Source organism: Alligator mississippiensis, chromosome 2 (genome assembly GCF_030867095.1).
Source record: "Alligator mississippiensis isolate rAllMis1 chromosome 2, rAllMis1, whole genome shotgun sequence".
NCBI classification, from domain to species: Eukaryota; Metazoa; Chordata; order Crocodylia; family Alligatoridae; genus Alligator; species Alligator mississippiensis.
The window spans coordinates 186,901,319-186,924,974 of NC_081825.1; the positions used below are offsets into that span (position 1 = coordinate 186,901,319).

General features: G+C 45.3%; 1 protein-coding gene across 9 annotated transcripts in view; it reads left to right on the forward strand.

The window, feature by feature from the left end:
• BRSK2 (BR serine/threonine kinase 2) overlaps nucleotides 1-23,656 on the forward strand; it is a 490,223-nt gene that overhangs the window by 372,382 nt on the left and 94,185 nt on the right. For all 9 annotated transcript variants that reach the window (XM_059722574.1, XM_059722576.1, XM_059722577.1 and 6 more), the window contains 2 exons: nucleotides 5,891-6,007; nucleotides 23,541-23,574. In XM_059722574.1, the coding sequence (XP_059578557.1) occupies nucleotides 5,891-6,007; nucleotides 23,541-23,574 (151 nt within the window). The remainder of the gene's footprint in view (nucleotides 1-5,890; nucleotides 6,008-23,540; nucleotides 23,575-23,656) is intronic.

The window sequence follows — 23,656 nt, forward strand, 5'->3', positions numbered from 1 at the left end:
ATTAATGCCACATTATACTTTTTCATTTTTAAGATACAGATGTGTATTCAAATCTAAAATTACAGTAACTGTTGGGCCATTATCAAATTTCTAGGAGCTATGGAAAATGAGATGAAAGGGATTTTGTGATCATGTAAATAAAAAATGAAGCTTCTCATTATTATTCATTCTTACCAATAAATTAATTATTTGTAAGCACCATCATTGTGCAAGGCACTTTTAACAGACATATAGTAGGACAATTATTCTATGATCTACCTCCACTGGGAATTTGGGGTCACTGGGAAAGCACTGGTCAAGTGGCCCACGCTATGAGTATTACTTATGACCTGCAATTTCTCCAACAAGGCGGTATTGTGGTTAGAAATCTGGGAACTAAAAGAAGTTGTCATAGAAACCAACCTGAATGTTTCAACTAAAAAATTACTTTAAAATGATGGGTCAATACCTCGACTAGTTTAAATTATCATAGCTCCTTTGAATCCAATTTTCCAGTTCGGTCTTTATCCAGATATCTCATGTCAGCCTTGGGTGACAGCAAGGGTTATAAGTTATACCTTGTATTACACATATGTTGTTGCTGCCTGCAGCAGAGATGAGATGATAGTCACAGTGTAGGAGAGCAGGCACTCACAAATGGAATAAGACAGGGAGCTAGGATGACCTGGATAGCATCATCGAGAGTCACCAGTGACTGGGGAGCCAGACAACACATAGGCAGGTGCAGATTATTCTCTCCTTCCATCTCCTCTATGTCATAGAGTTGTGGTCTGTTTTCCCAGGAACATCCTTTCAAGCCTCTCACCCTTTTCTCTTTTTCACTGCAGGAATTTTAGAGTCCTTTCTGTGCTGTATGTTTATGTGTTCATGTGTGTTATTGTAGTTACTTGCAGTGTCTGCCACTGTGTGCTGTCTTTGTGATTGCTTGGTACGTGACTCTTACTCACACATACTGGGTGCATGCACTCAAGACATTTACTACAGAACTGCCTAATTAGCTCTTCAGTAAAGTCTCAACATCTACACTTGCGGCCCTATTAGGTCACAGTAAACTAATTAGCTGTGGTGTAGGTTGGTACTTGGAAACACAAGTACTATCCTACAGCGGCGTTCTTTAGTACTCAGCAGTGCACATGTAGATGTTGACAGGTCTCGCCGGGTCATGAGGGTGCTTCAGTGTGGGGGCTGCCTGCCGGCTAGGCCAGCACTGGAGCACCCTCATGCCCCAGCCAGCCCCTCGGCAGCATGTTGAGCCAGGTCAGAGCAGCCCTGGGCTGGCAAACTGACTCTCCGCCCCCCCCCCCCCCCTCCCCCCTGGCTCCTTGCCAGCTGGGTCTGCTCTGACTTGGCTCAGTGTGATGCAGTCCCAGGTGCACATGTAAATGTAATGCCCAGGAGCAATAAACTCTGGTGCAATATGCACCAGAGTTTAGTGCATCATGTTAATTCCATGTGTAGATGCTCCTACTATAACCAAAAATCCTGCCTTATTCAGGATCAGCTTGCTCCTTTGTTTTGGTTGAGGGGCTCTGGGCATTAAACTGTGTCTTGCATGGGACTAACCCAAGCTTCTGCTGGGGTACACTGGGCTGCATCTCTTTTCTTTTTATCTTCCTTCTCAGCACTCAGCAGTGCTCTATGGGGGAATTTGCCCAGCCTGTTCACTAAGGAGGCTGTATTCTTTCATCCGTCTTCCCAGACAGTGTGGAGAAAGCCCCGAGGGCTTTTCAGCCTTTTATAACAATCAGAGGGCAAGGAGTCCTCTGTTCACCTGCAGAGCAAGGAGGTGACATTGGTCATGTAAGACACGGAGCTGAGAGATCGGCTGGAAGGGAACCAAATTAAGTTAATTTACTTGGTGATGTTCCATTAAATATCAAATAATTATCACACGTGGTGGGGTTTTCATTTTGTTTTGTTTCATTTTGGCTCAAGAGAATTCTTTCTGAATATGAATGTGTTCCACTGCCCAGGCTGCTGGGCTCATAGGCAAATTAAAGTAAATATTCACTGATCCATTTGCTCATCTTTCTCTTCCTCCTGGGTGCAGGAGGAGCTGGTGATAACAAAGATGGAGAATGCAAATGCGGAGCGCATGTCTTGTCCCTAGTAGTATTCTAGTCCAGCATTTCAGCCTCAGGCCTATTCCCTCAACACTGCCTGAGCAGCAAAAGTGGAGCTAACCTCAACAGCTGAGAATTGTCCCCAGTCAGCAGGAATTCTCATCCAGGATAGTGACTGTCTTTTGGCTCATGTGTGTACTGACCAGTACAGTGGAACAAAGGCCACAGAGGGAGTCTCTAAGTGTTATGTCAATACATCAAAAATAGCTATAAAATGACTGGAAGACCGGGGGGCAGGGAGGGCAGGTCCCTGCTCATTATAGGGGACATATTTAAAAAGGAATGGGGAACGGACAGAGGAAGAAGGCTTCTCCATGGCGATGCTCAGGCTTATGGCAGGGCCCAGACCAGGACATCAGTCAATGTGTGGCCCTCCCTCCCTCTTGTGATGAGTGCATCTTGGTGTGGGCTATAATCAGGACTGATCATTTCCCTTTATGTTCTTTTGCCTAGGAGCAAAGTGAGACCATTTTATTGTCAGTCAGGATTCCCTTTCATAGGGGTCCCAACCTCTGGTTTCCAAAATGGTGATAGCTATGTTGCTCAAAACAGATGTTTTGGGAAGGCAGATACAGCAGAGGAGACTGGGTTCATCACAGTACATTACAAGAGCAAACCTGGGCTAGTGGGGAGAGCATAGTGGTCTTCCTCCTTCCCATTCCCCTACCCCCTACTCACTTAGGAAGATGTCACTGCCTATTCTCCAGTGCTATTAATGTTACTGGTAGAAGGCTGTCATCCTCAGGGTCTTAGGGGTGAGACAGGCTTCAGAGTTGACACTGTATGCTGGTCCTGTTGTAAAATGTAATAGGACCAGAAAGACTGGTGGTAACACACAAGTAATATAGTGTGGGCCACTTGATCAATGCTTTCCCCACGGACCCCAAATTCCCAGTGGAGGTAGATCATAGAGTAATTGTCCTACTATATGTCTGTTAGAAGTGCCTTGCACAATGATGGTGCTTACAAATAATTAATTTATTGGTAAGAATTAATAATAATGAGAAGCTTCATTTTTTATTTACATGATCTCAAAATCCCTTTCATCTCATTTTCCATAGTTTCTAGAAATTTGATAATGGCTCAATGGTTACTGTGTAAAGGTGTAACAATGTGGCTGGGTGTCAGGGGCAGCTGCCACACGTGGGGGCAGTAACAAGTTCTGGTTGCCATCGCACTGATGCAGCTGTGACAATAGCCGTTTTATTCTGTTCCTTCAAAGTTGGCACTCTGGGTGGCTGCCATGGTCGCCCTACCCTAGTTACACTTTTGAGGCATTGAGAGACAATACATTTTGATGTTTTCTACTACATTCATTGTCTTGAAATTCAGAACGCCTCGTCATTTATCACAGGAGCTTTTCTTAATAGGGATAAGCCTAGATTTAGGAAACACCCCTGAGATCTCTATTTTTTGGTCACTAACTCATATCAAATCCAGATCAGTGGGATCCACAGCTGTGACCCTATTCAGGCTCTTCAGTGGTTCATGTGAAGTGAGTTGGTGATGTTAGTACAGTTCCTAGAGAAGCCACCTTCCCATTTGGTGTTAATTGGCACCCTTGCTGACCACCTCAGCTCTAAGGCCCATAGCTGAATGGACCTGGAGAAGGGACTAACCTTGCATGTTAAAGGGTATGTCTACACGAGACACTTTACTGCACAGCAGACTAATTTGCTGTACAGCCCCCACATAGGTAGGAGAGGCTTCCCCTCTCAGCAGGTACACTTGGTGAGGATGCTGCCTGGTAGCCACATGGGGATCAGAAGGGTTGGGAAAGGTGCCCCTGTTCAGGGGGGATGCTACCTGGCGACCATGTGGGAATCAGGAGGGTCCCAATCCCCATATGACTGGGAGAGATGTTCCCAGCAGGCAGTATCCCTCCTGGGCAGGGACGCCTCTCCTGGCCACATGGGGATCGGGTCCTGACCTGATCCCCACCTGGCTGCAATGCAGCAGTCCTGGCTGCCAGGGCAGTTCTCCTGGCCATGTGGGAATCAGGATGGTCCTGATCTGTATGTGGCAGGGAGACAGCTGCCCCTGCAGCCAGTACAGCTCCCTACTACATTGGAGCTTAGCCAGGCAGCAGTGGGCCTCCTGCTGCCTGGGCTGACTAGGAGCAAATTGCTTCCAGTCAACATCTACATATGCGTAAATACAGGTAGTAAATTTACTGCACATTGGCCTATTTTACTGCATAGTAGCTCAGCGCGCAGTTCTATAGTGATGCTTTATTGGGCAGTAGAACAGTCTACTGCACAGTAAAGCATCTCATGTAGACACGCCATATGACATACAGATATATGCAACAACCACGTCCTTTTTTGTGGGGGCTGCTTCAAAGGGATGTTAAGACTCAAACTTTTCTGTAGATCAAAAATTGAATCTATTGCCAAAGCTATGAAGGAACCAAAGCTATGAAGGAATTATTGTTTGTGGTAGGGAGGTTCTAGGAAGTGGAGTTTAGTATGGATCACCAGATTGTGGGGAATGCCTCTAATCAGCAGCATTAGTGTTCCAGGCAGTAACCAGTGCCTTAAATTAATCACTTTCCTGGGCAACCTAACAGACAGATTATCACAAAGTAATGCCTCCAACCTCAGTAGTATATCATTAGCTCTGAAAAACAATCCACTGAGATAAATCTCTGGGGAAGATGACCCCAGAGTGACTTCACTTTCATTTCTAGGTTGACTGTGTGCAAGCAGGAGCAAGTGAATGGAGCATATGCGGCAGCATCCCTGCTGGGGGCGTGCCGAGGGTGCGGTGTAGACCCATACATAGACTGCCTGGACATTTAAGAGCTTTTTAGTTACATTGCATCAAGGCATCAGCACTTAGTTTGCAAAACATTCTCTTATCACCATACCCTAGTGCTAAAACAGGAGACTTGTAACCCAGGGCTGTTCAACTTCTAAGCAGCTAGGGACTGCAGACTCTCCGGCCACTTATGGTTTAGGTGCATGCCACACCTCACTGAGCTGCATAGGCACCAAGGGATGCAAGAGAAGTTCCATTTAAAACTTGTCTTGGTTTTTATGAGACATCTGCCCTCTTAGTGACTTGAGAATAATTTTTAAAAATGACGAAACTGGAAAAACTCCACAAATTTTGACCCATATTTTATGGATTCTCTCTCGGTGGTTTGTTTCTTAATGAAGCTTGTTGTTTAAGAACTGTTTAATGGCACTTGTGCTAACACGAAGGGAAGGCATTAGGTCCATGATGGCCTTGGCATAGGAAAGTAAAGGATGATTAATCAGGAATTGTTATTTAGACCCTTGATTAAAGATATTGATATCCTTCGTAATATCCAAGATATGGCTCTGTGGCACATGTCTATATACATCACTCCTTGGATGAAGCTTATTTGGCAGGGAGGTAATTCATACAGCATTTTTTGTCTCCTGGAATGTCATTCACTGTGTTTTCTGCCATTAATAAAATATATTGTAGCTTCTCTCCTGCTTCATCAAGCTGGTACATGACATCCCAAACATAAAAGCCAGATGAAACCCCATTCCCAGTGAGAACCCTCAGTTTCTGTTGATGTCAGGGCATTAAAGGTTTAAGCCATATAAGAGTCAAGAACGGCAATGGGAAATGCTCTGAACATCCCAAAGACATCCCCTGTTGTGCATTCTCTGTCCCAGGAGGGAGAAAAGTGAAGTCAATTGAAATAAACTGCAGTAGAGGACATGGGTTAGAGGACAAATTGTAGAGGAGATCTGGATGTTTTAAACCTTGTTCCAATTCTTTTTCCACAGCCACAGGGACTTAAAACCAGAAAACTTACTGTTGGATGAAAAGAACAATATCCGGATAGCAGACTTCGGAATGGCATCACTGCAGGTTGGGGACAGCTTATTAGAAACCAGCTGTGGGTGAGTGTTTCCAATTGCATTATACAAGTCAGAGGTGGGAAGAAACCTCTCTGATCATCCAGTGACTCTCCACCCCTAAGCAGAAGCTCTCTTGAACGCTTGTTGCTTTGAGTTTTATTATTTTAGGTAAATGCTTGATGATTTTAGCACCTTGCTGTTTTGTGTTTGTAGGATAGAGATGCATGGGCAGGCAACACATATGCTATATGGCCTAGGGATTGCAGTGGACTTATACTTGCCTACATCAAGTGCAGTTTTTTCCCAGTAAGATAGTGAGTCCCTAAGACATACATGGTGTGTATGTGAACTAGACTGAGATGCTGTATTTACTCAAATACAAGACCAGGTTTTCCCCCACAAAGGGGGAAAAAAGCCCCGTCATAAATGTATACACAGAAATCTCATTGTCTTTCATTAAACTGCTGCCAAAGTCAGTATGTGGTCAGCAATGAAAACCAACTATGAAATTGATTAAATGCAGCCAACACTAAGCATAGCTATAAAACACCTGGCCTACACTAGGCAAGCATGCGAATGCAAACCTACCATAAGGATAGGCTAGTGAAGCCCACCTGTATAAGACATCTGGTAGTACCCATTAAGCTCAGTCCCCTTGACCACTGGCTCTTTTTCAAGTCATGTTGAGCCATGATATTGCATACATTTTGACTTCCTCTTCACTGCTACTGCTGAGCTGTGTCTTTCTTTCTCATTAACAATGTTTCTTCATGAGCCTTAAATGCCTGGCAAACATCACAAAATGGGGCCTGGACAATCACCCCAAATCTCTCTGTTGCCCCCTCTCTCAGTCTGCCACATATGATTAGTGTGGTTCTGCCCTCCTTGAGGTGAAGCCAGACCAGGTTGCCTTGTGCCTCTTCTGCATATACATTTTTGGAGCATCCTGGCTCTCTTCACAAGAATGCGTGGTTCCCGGCACGAGCAGGGACGAATTAGCATATGGTTTCTTTGTCAGGGGTATCTGGAGTATACACATACTGAACAGTGCTGAGCTATGGAGTCACCATGGCTTGAAATGCTGTTGACTGCTGGGGCCCAGCGCAGTGAACTGTGTGAAAAATCACCAGCTTTTGGCTTTGGACTAATATCATATGCAGTTTGTATTGGATACCAAAGTGCTGCTCAAAATTGTGTTTATGGAGTACATGTGCTAAAACTTGTAGCAGTTTCATAAAATGGCAATATGTATCAATTCTGGATGAACAAAGTACATGGGTGCTATATGCAAATTGCTACAGCTATGTTTAATTTCAAGGTTACTGTTTTTAAATTTGCTCTTCATTTCTATGTGCTTGGGGGCAGCAGAGTATGACAGTAAAAAGAGGGGGAAGGGGCTGGCAAGGGGAAAAAATTGGAGGGAAGTAGAAAGCAAAAGGGCTACCTAACCCCCAGATTTATTTTCCCTGCTGTAGTAGTGGGAGGGTGAGAAATTCAAGGTAAACCTTCAATAATTAGATACTATACCTAGAAAATTATAACAAGTTTTTAAATTTTCCATATATAGAATCTAATTATTTTGGAGGTTGTCTTATAATCAGGGTCATCTTCTATTTGAGTAAGTATGGTAGTAATTTGAGTAAATATGCCTAGCAATTGTGAGAGCCTCTGTTTTTGATAGCCCAAAGTGGAATACCACTTTGGCAGGGCCAGATTTGGCCTTTGAGGCCATCTGAACCTTGCTTACAGACATAGGGCTTCAATGGCATTTGGTGGCAGGGGGCTTAGGCAGCAGTTACCTTCCTATGCTGCCATGGGGAAAAGCATGAGTTGCAGGTGCTTTCCTTGTGCTGCCATGAGAAAAGTGACTTATGTGGTGGGGTCTCAGCACCCACTCACCTGCCCATCACCTCTGACCTTAACCCAGTCTATCCAGCCTGCATCCTTAAAAGACTGCTGACTACCACCATAAAGGACAGGGTGTGCAACGCTTTCTGAAAACCAGGCCCCTTTCAGATATCTCAACTAGCTACAGAAATCAAGGGATTCCAATTACTTCATTCCTGAAAACCTTGCCTGGGTGGATCTAGGATTTTGAAAAGGGGTTTGCAGATAGTATGGTGCATCAATATTATTCAGCTTGAGATTGAAGCAAAAACAAATATAATTTTACTGAATTATGCAGGATTGTGTTATATTATATATTAAGTAAAAACTATGCAACTATACAGCTGGTCCAGTAAACATATCACAAAAAATCCTTGCCTCAAGAGCAGTAAGTAGCAACATGAGTGAGGAAGATCTGTAAGGTGTGGGACTGCAACAAGCACAGCTAGACTGTTAAACTGTTCGTATTGGTGGCAGATGACAGAACAAGGAGCAACAGTCCCAAGTTGCAGCAAGGGTAGTTTGGGTTGGATATTAGGAAAAACTTTCTCGCTAGGAGGGTGGTGAAGCACTGGAACAGGATATCCAGAGAGGTTGTGGACTCTCCATCCTTGGAGGTTTTCAAGACCCGACTAGACAGAGCTTTGGCTGGGATGATCTATTTGGGGGTGGTCCTGCTTTGAGCAAGGGGTTGGACTAGATGACCTCCAGAGGTCCCTTCCCACCCTAATTTTCTATCATCTTTTTGGCAGGAGCATAGTGAAGAAGCTGCAGACACATATGGCTCTGGGAAGCCTTAAAGTGAGTCTTTAAGGACAAGCCAGGTCTTTCACTGTTGCTGTTCTTTGGGCTGCTACAGGGAGGTTGGGGGTGGAGCCCAGGCGGCCATGCACACGAAAAAGCCAAATTCTGAAGAGCATGGCTCAGGACAAGGCGCTGCTTAATCATTCCCTGGTAGGCAGTTTTCTCCCTCATTGCAGCAGCCTTGTTAGCCAAGGGGAGGGGAGGGGATAGAGATGAATGGGCAGGCACCTAAGCCCACACCAGTTAACCCAGTCCCTGCTGGCTCTGGTACCAGCAAGTTGCTCCTTCACTGAAGTAGCTGTGCTGACTAGGTTAAGGGAAGAGGCCTGCAGCGGTTCCCAAACTCGGACAGATTGCACACCACCAATTTAAAATGATACAACCTTAAGTACCGCCCACAATTTTTTTGTCGTATAAAGTAATTATAATAAATCTCTTAACATGTACCACAGACAGGTTGTCTGCATACCACAGGTGGTACCCGTACCACAGATTGGGAACCGCTGGAAGAGGGGATAGGACTTTCCCCCAAAGCAGTATGTGCCCTGGACTCTGGGAGCCCTGGCTTAGGTGTAGTTTTCTGCCTATATGGCAGCAGCTGTTCAAGCTGGCCAAGTGGAGGAGAGGGGAAGAGAGAATGGGACTTTCCCCAGTGCAGTGGAGTGCCCTGGTTCCCAGGATCCTGTCCTAGGCACATGGAGGGGATGGGAAAGAGAAGATGGGATTTTCCTTACCTGCCCTAGCTGCCAGGGCTGCACACCACTTACCCATTCCCTGCTGACTCCAATGCCAGAAATGTGTTCCTTCATCACAACAGTTGTGCTGGTCAGGTGGAGGAGAATAGGGCTTTCCCTGGAGCAACATGTGCCCAAAAGCCCAGCTACCGCCCATTCCCTGCTGGCTTTCATGCAGGCAGTTTGCAAGAAATGACACCAGCACTGTCTGGGCCATTGGTGGGGAAAGGAAGGGCAGGAGGGTATAGGACTTGGCCTAGAGCAGCAAGCAGCAGGGGGATCCGGCTCATGGCTTTGCAGTGCTTACCCTTACCCCACCCCCTTTTAATCTCCCTACCTGCACTTTTCCTTAGGTTTTCTCTTTCCTGTTTTGTTCATCCAACCTCCTTTTGCAAAGGGATCTCCAAGCCCAGCCTGACTGAGCACAGGCAGGTTAGGGTCCCTCAGCATAGATGCTGAGTGAGTAAAACAGGCATCAAAGGTGAAGTAGTTCTTACGGATGTCTAATCTAAACCTACTGTCCAACAACTTGTGGCCGTTATTCCTTGTTATCCTGGGGGGTGCTAGGGGAAACGGTCTCCCCCAAACCCTTCTGGTCCCCCCTAGTGAGTTTATAGACAGTCACCAGGTTCCCCCTTAGTCTTCTCTTGTGAAGGCTGAACAGGTTCAGGTCCCGTAGCCTCTCAGTGTAGGGCCTACCCTGCTGCCCCGGATCATGTGGGTGGCCCTCCTCTGGACCCTCTCAATGTTGTCCACATCCCTCTTGAAGTGGGGTGCCCAGAACTGGACACAGTACTCCAGCTGTGGCCTGACCAGTGTCACGTAGAGGGGGAGGATCACCTCCTTGGCCCTACTTGAGATGCACCTGTGGATGCATGATAGGGTCTAGTTAGCCCTGCCGACCGTGACCTTGCGTTGTTGGCCCATGCTCATCTTGGAGTCAGTGATGACTCCAAGATCCCTTTCTGCCTCCGTGCTCTCAAGAAGGAAGTTTCCCATCCTATAAGTGTGCTGCTGATTACTACTGCCCAAGTGCAGCACCCTGCACTTGTCCGTATTGAAACGCATCCTGTTTTTGTTAGCCCACCCCTGCAACCTATCCAGGTCTTTCTGGAGTCTTTCCCTCCCTGCTAACGTTCCCAACTCACCCCAGATTTTGGTATCATCAGCAAATTTGAACAGGTTGCTTTTCACCCCGTTGTCCAAATCGCTGATAAAGAAATTGAACAATGCAGGCCCAAGGACCGAGCCCTGGGGGACTCCACTGCCCACTTCCCCCCAGGTTGAATATGACCCGTCCACCACACCCTCTGAGTACGACCCTTCAGCCAATTTGCAATCCATCTGACTGTGTAGGCATCGATGCCACAGTTGCCTAGTTTTTTGATGAGGATGAGGAGCTGATCAATGATCGGATTTAATGATGGAGCCGATCAAATTTATGCCATTGCCATTCACATGAGCCTCTTTGGGGAGTGGAGGGAAAAACAGGGCCTTTCTAGGAAGTTCAAAGACTCTAAGACAGCGAAAAATAAACACTAGAAATGACTAAAAATAGAAGCCACATGCCAGGTTCCCTAAATCTTCTTCCTAATGAACTGGAGCATGCAGGAGTGAGAGCCCCAGTTTCTCAAGCCACTCCAAGCTGTAATGTTTGCAGTGACTCAGCAGCAGGTTACCCCCGAGTGGGACCTGCTGTATGGTAGCACCACCTACTGGTAACACTTGGGAATTGCTTTCCTGACCGGTTGCTGCCCAGTGGAAGGTCATCTCTGAATCCCACTTGCAACAGAAGAAAATTCTCATGAAATGGTAGGTTGAATACAGTTTGGAGCAGTTATTCTTACGTTGTCCATGTGAGAGACAGAACTTAAACCTAATCCTTTTAAATTTGGTGTGAATGTGTTTCTCCTAACCATAAGTAGTCCGAGTTACACATAAGAACCTAAGAACTGTCATTTACTGCGTCACACAGTAGATCCATCTTGCCCAGTATCCTGGACGCATCTACATGAGATGCTTAATGTGCAGAAGACTAATTCTACCTTGTGTTACTATGGCAGGAAAAGACTGCTAATGTGCGGTAGATGCACAGTAGCATCACAACAAAAAAAAATAGTCCATCTGCACTAATGCTCAGTAGCACTGATTATGGTGCATTAAGTTAGTACCTGTCATTACAAGTACTAACCTTAATGCACTGTAATTACAGCGCATTAATGAATGTGTAGACATGCCCCCTGTGTAACATACTGGCAAAGAGTGGGTGCTGGAAGGGAGAGTGAACAGTGTATGACTGGGGGATTTTCTACTGTTCCTTTCCCACTTGCAGCCTCCAGCATTTTGGATCTAGGAAGTTTGATTCAGAGGCTGTGCCCCTCAACTCCCATGGTCTACACACAGTGCAGTCAGGTTCACAAGCGTCTTCACACACAACCCTTCAGCACCTTCTGGAGTTGCAGTCTTGAGCGTCCCACACAGCTTGGTGAGCACAACACAATCCTCAACCTCATGCAGCCCTATTGCTCTAGCCTACAGCCCCTTCACAGCTCTGCCACTACATTTCACTGTGAACATGCAGCAGGCCCTGGGTACCTACCTAAGATGGCCAGTTCCTCTCAATCCTCCATATTACCCTTGTTTTCATGATCCTTGACCTTTAACGGGCAAAGCTGCCAGGAGAGCAAAATTATGTAATGTGGGCAAATGTCCAGCGATGAATGGATTGAGACTCATTAATTCCTTTCCAGTGATACCCTGTGGCAGGATTTGAACGCTTACCTGTATGCCAAGAAAGAGCTCTGAACCTCCATTTTATTGCTTGCAGCTGCTCTGAAATCTTTACTCTCAGCTGAGAATTGAAATTCTCACCTCAGTTACCGCAAAGCCTGTATATTGTTCTCAAGAAAACTCTTTCCTGCTTCCGCTCACCCCCTAACTCCCCCCACCTTGAAAAAACCCAATCTCATATAGCCCTGCAGGGTCCTTCAAACTCCTAGGGAACCACTCAGCAGGGATCCAATTCTTGTTAGTGGATGGCAGTGTCATCCCTGCGTACAGTCTTGAAGGGAGACCTCCCTTCCATCAGCAGTGCTGGAATTCAAACCTCAGTGCCTCAAGCAGAGGCAGCCCCCATGTTGCTGCCTTAAAACACACTAATAAAGAAATCAGTGGCATGGAAGAGACGTGACTGTAATAAACAGAACACAGCAACACTGTGATCTCCTGCCTTGCAGATGCATTTTAAGCACGGTGCCAATCACCGGGCTTCCATGTGAGCTATTACACCACTTCATTAATTCTCCTGGCATGGGGCCCACCAGGGCTCATACTGGTGCCTTGTGATATATCTGGTTTGGGGGTGAAAGGAGGGAGGGAGGGAGGAAGGAATAAGTAATGTTGTGCTGCACATTGACAAAGGAAGGCAGTAGAATCCTGGCTACCCTTCCTGTGAAGCATTCAGGAACCAATATCAGAGCTTTTCAAAGCAACAGCGTTACCTGCACTTGACATAGCAAAAAAAAAAAATGCAATGCAGAGTGAATCATGGCTGTTATTAAGCTTTAATGAGCAGCTCCTCCAATGCACCTAGAAGTTAATTTCCAGAATGTTTTTATCCATGCTGTGAGCGTCAATAACGAAATGAAACTGTAACATTTCCATCAATAGCCACACAAGGCGCCGCCAGGTCAGTGGCAATGAGTGGATCCGGTGGGATTCAGCAGCGTAGTAGAACTAACTTTATGTTGGTGCAATGCCAGGGTTACAGCGTGCAGTCAAAAGCCCTCCTCAATGTGGATGGAACTGCTTAGCATCATGTAGAGTTTGGATGGGTTTGAGATCTCCCAATGTCAACTGACATCCGTAGCAATGTCACATGGCCGGGAGTATTACTTTCCTGTAGCTTCTCATATTTAATATTCCATGCCTCAGTTTCAGTGTTTGATAGGAAATACTCATTGGATCAGCGCAGATTGTTTTCTGTAACATTGATGGCTACCGATAAAAACATCCCTGGAGGAAATTATAAAAGTGCAGTCTGATTGTGTTTGTGTGTGTTGGAGAACATGAAAGAGGAGGGGGAAGGTGGACTTGCTGTTTCATTGACATAATTTGTCACTGACTGACTTCATGTCAGGCCTTGGCTGTAATAAATCCCCATTACGAGAAACCTGTATCACTCAAATCCTCATTATACACAGGGTAGAGACATAACCGACAGTTTTAAACACATGTCCCTGGACCCTCAAGGGGAGGAGAAATGGCGCTTAGGGTCTGAGGGGAAAACTGTGACTCTGGCAGCACAACTCATTGCAGAAACTGTACCACAAGGCAATCTTCTGGAGAAGCTGTCCCTGAAGTGTGGAAGTAATACAGCAGGTTTTTTGCATTCCTCCCAGAGACCAGGAGGCCCAGGAGCAAACAACAGGCTGCAAATGGAGCTGGGGACTTGGCAGCAGGCAGCTTTTATTAGTTCAGATTTCTTCATTTCTTCCTCAGCTTTACCCTTCCAGGCAAAGAAAAGTCCAGACAATTAAATGCTGAGAAATTCCCAAATCACTTCCTTCCAAATCCCAACTGCTTTTTTGCTGTGCGCTGAATAATGACATTTTAGAGTGGTAGATATTTGCCAGGTGTGTTTCACTGTCACTAGATGACAAGAATGGTAAAGCCACTGGACTGGGATTCGGGAAACCTGGGACTGACTTCTGTGTCCGTTACAGACATCCTGTGTGACCTTTGACAAGTCACTCGAGATCTCTGTGCCTCAATTCTCCGTCTGTAAAGTGGGATTTGTGATACAGTATTACCATATTTTCTTGCATGTAACACATACCATTTTCCCAAAATTTAGCTTCTTGAAATTGGGCTGTGCATTATAAGTGAGGAAATAGCATAATATCAATTTCTGCCTCTGATGGAGGAGAGTAAAAGTAACGCTGGCTGTAGACACTTCACCCCCTACTCTGCATCTCAGAGGCTCCTTCTGCTACTTCTCAGTAGTTTCAAGGAAAGACCTTTTTTTCTTCATTCTGCCTTTTAAAAATAAGGTTTTTGTTGTATTTGGTGGGGGGAGGGGGTGTTGTATGAGAGGAAATACAGTGCAACAGGAAAACAAGACCACAGAGGAATACAGAGGCATCACCGAGGAACAATATTTGAGAGTTTGCAATGATTTTTGTCACTCTTAGAAACCTGGAAATCTCTTTTCACCCTCTTCCCACTTTTTCTTCCTTTCACTTTATCACCATGTAGGAGAGTCCTAGAGGGAACGGGATGGCGGTAGGCAGGTGGGTGATTGAGAACCTAGTGGCCGTGTTGGTCTCTGTGCTTGCTGGCTCTAAATCTCTGTGCCCAAAATGAATAGTAAGGAAGGCAAAGCTGACATGCAAATGCAGCTCGCCCCCGTTCCAAGCCCAGCCCCCAAAGAGGCAGTCAGTACAGAGACTGACACTGCTCCTGACAGGTCCTCAATTAACTAGCTGTATGCAGCAATCGCCTTACATCAGTGCCTCCATGGGGAATCCCTGCCCTGATCCAAAAAGCTGCATGCGTGTGGGAAGAATGATGATGATTATGGTTTCTGATTTGATTTAGAAAGGAGGAAAAGTCTTGCACCTGTCAGTTCCACAACAGAAGAAGAGAACCCCAACACAGTGAATTCCTCTGCCCACCGCTCTCCCACTAGACATTTCCCAGTAACCCTTTGCAGGCCCACAGACTCCCTGCATCTGTAAAATAAGTATGTGTGCCCAGGAGGGATGATTATCAGTTAAGTGTGGGCACAGGATGTGTTCTCTATCTATAGCAACCAGCACAGCATGGAGGAGGCCCTGACAGACATCCCATAGCCCCAAATCCATGCTACCGGTGTTTTGTACGTGACCATGCCTCTGGTTAAAGGTAGGGGCCTAGCAGTGCCAGTTATGGATTTTCAGGAGCTGGTCCTGATTTTAAGGAACCTGTCATGTGCCTTGCACTCATTTCTCTCTCTCTGTATGTATATGAAAATACCTTGAAAGAAAATTATTCTGGTAGCAAAATCAAGCTTTCAAAATGTAGGAGCCACCAGAATTAATGTTTCCTTTTCCCGTGCATGAGTGGTTTCAATTCCCCACATCCATTTTCCTCCTTAGCTCCCAGTCCTGCTCCCCTCTGGCTCCCTATCCAACTCCAAGTTCCAGTTCCTTTTGCCTCCCATACTCGCCTCCCTCACTGCAAGTTCCTTGTGTTAATTTAAATGTGAATTAACTAAGTCTGTATTACTAGTGTTTAGCTTTTTGTATGGGGATATGCTAGATTTTTTGAAATTACTAAACATCTATTTTAAGGGCCAGATCACAGGTATACCGGAAAAGCAACAAGCAGCTAAATCCTAATCTCCAGTTAAATTTGTTTTCCAGTTGCTTTGGCATTTCAGGAGGAACAAAAACCATCTAAAGGGTGCACTGGTGAATATGACTTGATATTGAAAATGGGTTTGTCTCCAGTAAATTCACTGGAGGGTCCAACTCGTGTGCTGCTGTAAATTGGCTACCATGTGTGCACACAGCCCTCTAGCTTGCGTGAGATGCTGTTTGGGATACCTAGCCTACCCTGATATGTAAGCTAAAGCCTGTTGTGCAGTCTAAACCCATCCACTTTACAGGGAGGAAGCAGACCAAGCCACTCGATTGCTGGTAGTTCTTCAGTGGCTTCCCAAAATTCCTCCCATTGTGAAGACAAGACAGATGAGTTCTCCCATAATTCATGGGGAAAGAATCATAGAACAGCCTAATTTACTGCAGTGCTAAAATCTGTGGGGAATGCCCTGAAATCATAGGGATACACACCACAGACAGCTGGATCCAGGTGCCTGTCACTTGGGTTAACAATGAAATAGAGGCATAGCTATTGTCTTGTTGGTTTAGTAAGTTTGATGCTACATGAAAGGAGGGTTAGGAGAACCAAACCACAGTCCTGGCTTCTCCGCAACTTCCTTTATGATCTTGCCTTTGTTGTCCCAAAAGAGCTGGCTTAGTTGGCACTGGAGTCAGGACAGCAACGTCATGGTGAACCACTAATGCTCTGAGTGAACATGAAGCTATGGAACTTATAAAGAGCAGTAAATTTTGATCCACACAATCCACCAGTGAGAAAACATGGCTTGGCACACGGGTACAGTTGTCTTTTAACTACTGACTCATTACGGCTAATAGAATTGTTGCATGCAAATTAGGTATACAGGATGATGACTAACTGAATTATCTTTGATGTCAGTAGCTCCACGTAAGAGTTACTTGAGCCTGTCTATCTATATCATGTATATAATTAGATACAACAATTGTTAATAACCTTGCTAAATTGTAACTTAATTTCTTTGAGTGTACATTATGCACAAGATTTCAGTTACTTTTAGCCCACTAAAACTTGAAAGCATCTGTATTCAGTTGCCCGGATCATTTGGGACAAAGGAAAGACCGACACAGATGCTAGCTTTCTTAAAGGAGCCAGTTTGTTAATTCAGTTGAATTCCAAAGCTAATTAATGGGTTTGCTTTGCAATTCTCAAAAAAAAGCAGGTTGGTCTGTATTTAAAAGAAGTAAGTGCTTGAAGTTTTTTGTGGATATGTGGAGCCAAAGGCTTGCATCCCTGCTTTAATTGAGCTAAATGATAAGGCTGTTACCAGAACCCATGAACGGTACCCCTCTCCTCAGCTTAAAGCTTTCTAGGCCTTCCCCACATTGACGTCTTCTCCAGTCTGCTTTGCCATCTTACCACTCAAGTCTTCCTCCAAAGCATTCCTGTCATCTACTTCTTCCTCCTGTCCAATTTCATTTTCCTCTTGCCTTACCCCACTGACATTCCCCTTCACCTCAGCCATTTGAGAGAATGGGAGGGCTTTAGTGCTGGTGGTTAACTTGCTGCCTTTGAAAGCCAACTGGAAGACAGTGAAGACCAGCAGAAGAAGAAGAGATGCAGCTGCTGACAGCCCCAGCAGCAGAAACAAGAGCTAGTGGCAGGAACAGAGAAATGTATGTGCCTTCTTTTAACAATAGAATTAGGACATAAGGACAACAGGGAGAAAGAGAGAGAGAGAAAGCGAGTGAGCAAGTACAATCTCAGAAATCATACTGCCTCCAGCGGTTGGGGCTTCATATAGCACTGCTTCTCCCAGGAGTCAAAGCTGCAGAATGACCATTCAGAGCATCCCTGGCCCCCTGGGCAGGCTGTGGCCCAGGGAAGTCAACACCACTCCTGAAATAAGCACTGCTGGTTTTGGTGCCTCGGCACAGTAGAGCCTGCAGGCAAAACTTGCTTCTTGATCTTGCTCACTGATATTATTATTTGTTATCAGGTACAGATTGTGGCTTTGCAGCATGGAGATGCAGCTGAAGGGATGAGGAGTTGGCCTGGGGGGAAGAGGCAGAGAAAGTTGCTTAGGCACACATATATATTGAATAATTAGTGATAAGAGCCAAAGAAATATTCATGACTCCGTGGAAAGATAAATAGATTTCTGATTAAATTTGAGTTTTCTCTTTAAAGTGGTTGAAGTTGCTTCATGATTGGCAGTGTGGAAATGAGTTTTCTATGGATTCTGGCTGGCCCGGGGATCCCGTTCAGAGCTGTTAGCCAAGATAACGCTGCAAATATACAGCTGCCCTGCACTGGCGAGAATTTAGAGTGGCTTTGCCAGAAGCCTGCACTCTTGACAATTGCAGTGCAGCTATTTGAATGGTCAGGTTGACCCACCTTCTGATCCCCCTACTTTCTCCTTGGATCCTACCCAAATATATATATATATATATATATATATATATATATATATATATATATACTCAAGCTCAGCAGCAGCATTGACTTAGTTGGCCCAACTTTCCACATTAGATGCTATTGCCATTTTTTTTCATGACTGTTTGGTCTTTCATCTTGCATACGGTTGAGTGCTTCTTCCACCAAGAGTTCTGTATTCTTCTTTCCTCTCTTTCCAATTCATAGTAAAATTTTTATGGCATCCAGAGGGGGAATCCTCTAAGAATCTTATAAGACTCCATTCTTATTCAGATCAGAAGATGGGGTTTCATTGGGTATGCTTGCTAGCATTACACAGAAAAAGTAAGTGGGTATGTGGGTTACCTGGAGCTTGTGCGACACTGGAGCCCCTCTCTTTTGGAAGGATGTTACCATGAAAAGCAATCAGGGTGAATGTATTCTGGTCTTACCTACCTCTGTATCCAAAGCTAAATCTATCAGCCCTTGTCACTGATAAAATCAGCATGGAGAGATGATCCATATTACTGAGGTGGAAACTTGTTCATCAACTCAGTGCTCCTCAGTATGCTGTGTCCACTCAAGGAGCGTTCTGATCCTCCAGGTAGCAAGGGTGACTGATGAATCACACAGGATACTAGGCTGAGACTAAGTGATCTGGGCTCAGTTTTGAGATGAATGTCCAATGTCCTCTGTAATGCTGGGCAGGTCTTTTCATTTATCAGGTACCTGAATTCCCCATCTTAAAAATAGGATAGCCCTTTTCTACCTCAGAGAGGCGTTGTGTGGTTAAAATTCTTTCAGCACTGTAAGACATTCCAATACTATGGTCCTAGGGGGCCGTATAAAAACTAGACTGCAGCCTACCTCCGGATACACCTTTTCCAGAATGCTGCTCTGGCTCAGCAGTAGAAAATGTGTTAAAATTGAGGACCCTGGTATACATTTAGTTAAAGGTGCCATGGGATCTGATCCATGATCCCAACAATCTCACTTCCTGCTGTGCTGTTGATTGAGGATCGGATCCCCTAAGTGCCATATTGTCACTGCAAGCAGAGCCTGGGATTATGATCCCAGGCTGTCCCTGCAATGGGTAAGTAGGAAGCCAGTCAGCTGATCTCCGCTCCCACCCTCAGAACATATTGAAGTTAAGGGCTCCAGTGATCCCCCAAGGCTGGGAACACTGATCGGCTGACTGCGACTCCCAGCCTCGACACACCAGAGCCCTCGACTCTGATATATCTCTGATGCTGAGACCCCCAATCAGCTGTTGCTCCCCGCCTCTGGACCACAACAGACTCAATGTCTCTGATGTGTCCCCAGGGCTGAGAATAGCAGCTGATTGCAGCTCCGAGCCTTGTGGGCACACTGGAGCCCTTGACTCTGAGGCATCCCCACGTCTGGGAGTGGCAGTCGACTAATTGGGGCCCCTAGTCTTAGAAGCACATGAGAACTCTTGACTCTTATGTGCTCCCCAGGATGGAAGCCCCGATCAGCTGATGCCTAGCCACGTGTGCAATTTAAGGCACAATGAGAACTGGCCACAAAGTTATTACACTTATTTTGTGTAATAACTTTGTGGCTTATTCCATGTTTTATTGTGCCATTAATTGCATGAATGTGTGGCTTGGTTACTACTTAAGCTGTGTGTAACTGGTTGATCACACCTTAAGCGTAACGTTTGCCAGGGGCCTAATATTTCCAGTCTCAGGTGACTAAACTGAGCAGCTTGGTAGACACAGATGTCCAAGGTGTAAGTTGTTTTTGCTTTGTCTCTGCCGGTATTTGTTGTTTTCTGCATCTCCTAGCCCATGTTCTCACACTGCTCTGACTGAACAACTTGGCTTCAGTTTGCAATTTGCTCCATTAGTCCAGTCTTGGGCTTCAGCCCAAACTCTGTTATGGCTCCTCATTCCTGACCTGGGTCTCTCTTAAGCGGTGACTGCCACCTGTGCAGCGGTTTCATGGTGTATGTAAATATCTGCCAGGGACTTTGTTACTCACCAGAATAATTTAATTTGTGATCCATGATGTATTTGAGCCCAAGTCTGAAAACCTGTGCATTAACCCATTGCACCCAGTGCCTTGTAACAAACCAGTGTTTAAAGCAATCACTACTCAGGGGGAAACAATATTATTACGTATTACTATTTGTCATTGTACTTTCCACTTTATAGCAATTTCAGTTCAAGCATCTCAAAGCCTTATGCAGACTCCAGTGAATTAAACCTTGCCACAGCTTTGTGAAGTAAGGATTAATATTATGGCCACTGCTACTTCGCAAGCAGTGAAACTCAGAAACACAGAAAAATTAAGGTCACATTTTTCAGAAATGGTCATTGATTTTAAATATCCCAACTAGCAGTCATATTGGAAAATGCTGGTCTATGTAGCTTGCCAGAGATCATCTAGGACATCAGTGGCAGGGCTGGCAGGAGAGCCCAGAGAATCTAATACCTTGTCCTAGGCACTAGCCACATAACCATCCTGCCCCGCAATGCGCTAGTATACACCCATACCAGTTCTACCCACTGTATGAAGACAGAGATCATTTTTTTCTAAACTGGCATTGAACCTTAGTCTACTTTGACTCGTTAAGCTAGATTTACTGATTTCCTTAAGACCGCTTAAGCTAATAGACCTGGTTAAAATATCCACTGTAACTTCCAGAAAGGAGAAGTAATTAGCCATGTTAGTCTGAAGTGAGGCAGAAGGTAGGGTAGAGATGTATCTTAACTGAATCAGAGATGCATGTGTTTGTGAGCAGGAGCTCACTTCATCAGATATAATCAAATGCTGTCATAACATCTGATAAAGTCAGCTCCTGCTCATGAAAGTTTATGCATCTCTGATTCTGTTAATCTATAATGTGCATCTCTACACTGCCTTCTGCTCAAGAAAGCAAAGCTTTTTAAATTCGCTGCCTTCCATGGAAAATGGGCACATCTACATGTGCAAATGCTGCAAAGTGGGTTTACTCTAGAGAAAGTAACCCAGAGCGAGTTTATGTGTAGATGCTTGCCTGACCACCCCAGGCAAGCATCTACATATGCGGGGATGAAGGAGCAGATTTGCTGCTTCTGCCCCCGCTGGCCCTGCACTGGCCCCCTGCAGCAGCCAAGGGGAGTTGTACCCTCCCCCTGGGTGCTAGCCCAGGGGCTGTCAGGGAGCATGGGGCCAGGAGACAGCTGGGAGGTTGCTCCCTGCCCCTGGGAGCTTTGCTGCTTGGGTAGGCTCTGTAGTGAAGCCCATGAAGGGGCAGTGTCCCCCTGCCTCAGCAGCAGGGAGCTCCTAGCCCCAGCTCCCCAGTTGGGAGCAGGGGGCTTGGAAAGAGCTGCAGGAGATGGTCTGGGACTTGACCCTCTCCTGCAGCTCTTTCCAAGTCCCATGCTTCAATCACCTGATCGGGGCACAGGGCTGGGACCTGCCCCTGACCAGGACAGTTCCCAGCCAGCCCCAGGCTGCAAGGGGAAGTCTGCTCGGAGCTGGCTGGGGACTGCCTGAAATGAAATAGTCTCCAGCCACCTCCAGGCCACATGCAGACTTCCCCAGGCAACCCAGGGCTGGCTGGGAACTGTCCCAGTCAGGCAGGTTCCAGCCAGCTCCAGGTTAGGTGGGAAAATCTCATGCAGGGAGCTCCCAGCCCCGGTTCCACGATCATGGATTAGGGGCTGGGAGCTTTTTCCCAGCCCTTCCTCTACGCTTGCCGAATGGGGGCTGGGAACTTGTTTTAATTACTTGCAAGTAAATTTGCTACTTGTATTACAGGTAACAAATTTACTCACAACTAGAGTAAATTGCTGTGCAGTAAATGTCTGCACATGTACATGGTAATGCTTACTGCGCAGTAATTTGGTTTAATCTCATGTAAAGCATCTTGTGTAGATGCGCCCAGTTTCTACCTTTCCCCAACTTGATGTGTTTGACCTTACAAGTATATATCACATTGCTTGAGCTTAACTTGTAGGGCAGTTGGAGTCCCAAACTTATCATGAGTTTGTGGTGACGGTCTTCCTAGAAACACAGTATTGAATCCTCACATCCGGGCATTCCATCTACACACAATGACATTTTATCATGATGCAAGTACTGTACACATAGAGATATCATTGTACATTAATGCAGCATCCTGAAACAATGATACAAATATTATGACACAAAACAGGCACACCAAGCACATAGGACAAATATATGAAGGAGACAGCTTACTACCTACAGGGAAGCATCAGTAGATGCTTTGTACAGGTTTGCATATATGCTTATTATAGTTTTGTCCCTTCTCTTTTGTCAGGCTTTTAATGAAGCCTATAAAACAAATAACCATTGCTGTTCTGTTTAGTAATTAAAATTATTGCCTGGCATACTCGAGTAACTGACCCTTCTGGGGAACAGTTTCTCAGTCAGGAATCAACCAGTGGTATAGGGTGCAAGTTGCTATGAGCACAGGTCACCTCATTAGGTAAAGCTGATGCTGCCCATCCTTTCCTCTTTTAAACAAGATGTTGCATTTTAATCTTATGGGTTAGTGACTTTTCTGCCCACTTGAAATGCCAGGAGCAAGTATGAGATTACATTATCTTTAATGATGGTTGCAGGAAAGCAGGGTGATGTGTTAGATGTCTGGGTTTGATTGGTCTGGGGGGACATTTTTAAAAAGCTGAGCCACTTGTGTGTCTGGATTGCCTTTAATTTCACACACAGGGTGAAGTAAAAATATCTGAGTGAAGGCAATTGAGCTGGAGTTGTGCAGCAGTGGTGTATCATTCTTCACCCCTTTATTCTAGCCCAAAGCCTTTTCTCCTAATCTGGTATGGAGTAGGGACAGATGCTATCTCTGGTGCTGGCAGGAAAAGAATCCTGGTCTGACTTATAAATTACCATGTTTGGGGGCAGGGGGAAGTGGAGAGGGTAATTTTTTTGTATACCAAATGAGAGAGAGGAGAGCTTCCCAATAAGTATATACAGCTACAGGTCCACCAAAATGGATCTGTAAACTCCAAACAAGGTCCCAGGAACATGATGATCCTCAGAACAAGACCTTGGTCACTTTGAAACTGTTCCAAAGCCTGCAGAAGTCAGTGTCTTTCCACTGATTTTGGTAGGATTTGCTTAATTGGGACAATAATTGTATTCTGAAAGAGATGGATCAGAGACTAAATTGATGTTGCATCTGTCTCTGAAGGTTTTGTCTAAAATATGCTTTAGGATTATTCCACATCCTGAATATAAATCCATCTCAGAAACAGATTGTGGCAGAAAGAAGGAAGGGGGGTGTTGTTCTGTTCCTTCCAATTCAATTTATGTAAACAGTACCCAGATACCACCATGGTAGACAAAGAAGACATGCACATACTAAATAGTGTTGTATACTTATCTAATTGTTTTTTCCTTTACAGATCACCACATTATGCCTGTCCCGAAGTAATCCGGGTAAGTTACTTTGAAAAATTAATACCCGTGTAAAAATGTGTCACTCATTAAACGTGCAGAAAGTCAGTCTCCACAGCAAAGG